Here is a 1438-nt window from a genome sequence, read left to right on the forward strand (position 1 = left end):
ACTTTTCACTGGGAAACTATTTTCCCCATGTATTCCTTCAGCAAATAGAAATTGTGACATAATCTATCCTTTAAATCATACAGATAGTTAGAAAAACTTTGATAAACAGAAAGAGACACTTCATAAAAGCATATTGAAGTTATTTCATTTAAGAAGAGGATTATGTGCTGGTTAAAAAAAAGTATCAACAAGAGTATCATTGAAATGAGTGTAACTATAACAATGTTTAAAATTTTAAAGAATTCAACTTCTTTTTCATCCTTATCAGGCCAGGATGGCACCCTTTTTGAAGAAATTTTCATTTCTGGAATGAGGACTGTGTTAATTTGTCCAATTTCTGTTCTGCACCATTCTTCTTGCAATACCTGGCTAACTGGAGGACAGATTTCAATAGGGTAAATCTCAGGAAGTGGTCTTTGTTTTAAAATCTGAACACGCTGGCGGACATCATCCACCCTCTCAAGAAATTTAAGCGGGGGCTCTTCTTGCAAAGATGTTGTCAGTGTTATTAATTCTAGCTGCTGCTGTCTTATTTCTTTCATTCTTTCAATTTGTGGAGTATATTCTTGATTAATCATCTTTCCAACATCACAGAGAACAGTTAGGAAAATTTTCTTTTTCTGTTCTATGGTTTCACTAAGCTCTTTAAAATACTGGAGAACAATTTCTTTGTCACTTTGGATCATTTTTTCAGAATGAGATTTTTGTTGTTCTAACTTTTCTATAAAATGTGTAAGATCTGTCCAGTAGTTGTCAGTTAACTGTTCAAGCAGCTTTTGAGGTGTGTCTTTTTCTTTCAAATAGGCACTTTGAAGATCATCTATAGGGTGACCATGATGTTGACCAATGGTGAGGCAATGTCCACAGACTAATTTCTTATCTAGCAGACAATAAACATTTAAGGGTTGCCTGTAATGTTCAGGGCAGGTGGCAATATCTGGGTGATCATCTTGCTGGTACTTTTCAATAATAGCCCTTAATGCAAAATTAACAGGCAAAGACTCAATGCCAGTTGGAGCAATTTCAATAATACTTCTGCAATTGGGGCATTTGAGTGGAATTCGTAAAGGTCTCCATATGTAAAAGGTGCCAGATGCCTGAAGAACATTTTCCAGACAATTTCTACAAAATGTATGAGAGCATGGTAATACACGAGGATCTTCAAAAATACTGTAACAAATGGGACACGTTAACTCATCTTCAAAATTGTGCATTTCCTGCCAAGAGAAAGAAAAAACTTTTTTAAGTCCACATATAATAAAGGCACCAGCACATATGTGAAATTTTAGGAGTTAATCACCCAACAATGTTAACATGCTGTTTACCATCTAAAACCACCACTCTTTTTTTTTTTTTAATTGCACCATGGTAGCATTCTATCTGTTTTAAATACAAGCAGGTTCACAGCCATCTCCAGCCAAAGTAGAAAGCTCTCCTG

General features: G+C 35.2%; 1 protein-coding gene across 1 annotated transcript; it reads right to left on the bottom strand.

The window, feature by feature from the left end:
- Positions 1-1217, bottom strand: TRIM59 (tripartite motif containing 59). Its single transcript, XM_006901337.1, has one exon. The coding sequence runs from the start codon at positions 1212-1214 to the stop codon at positions 6-8; it is 1209 nt and encodes a 402-aa protein (XP_006901399.1). The 5' UTR covers positions 1215-1217; the 3' UTR covers positions 1-5.
- Positions 1218-1438: the final 221 nt, after the last annotated feature.

The sequence above is a fragment of the Elephantulus edwardii genome, unplaced genomic scaffold (assembly GCF_000299155.1).
Source record: "Elephantulus edwardii isolate Elephantulus edwardi_28Jun2011 unplaced genomic scaffold, EleEdw1.0 scaffold00320, whole genome shotgun sequence".
Classification (NCBI taxonomy): domain Eukaryota; kingdom Metazoa; phylum Chordata; class Mammalia; order Macroscelidea; family Macroscelididae; genus Elephantulus; species Elephantulus edwardii.

Coding starts and splice junctions, on each gene's coding strand:
- TRIM59 (XM_006901337.1), bottom strand. CDS start 1,214: ATGCACAATTTTGAAGATGAGTTAACGTGTCCCATTTGTTACAGTATT.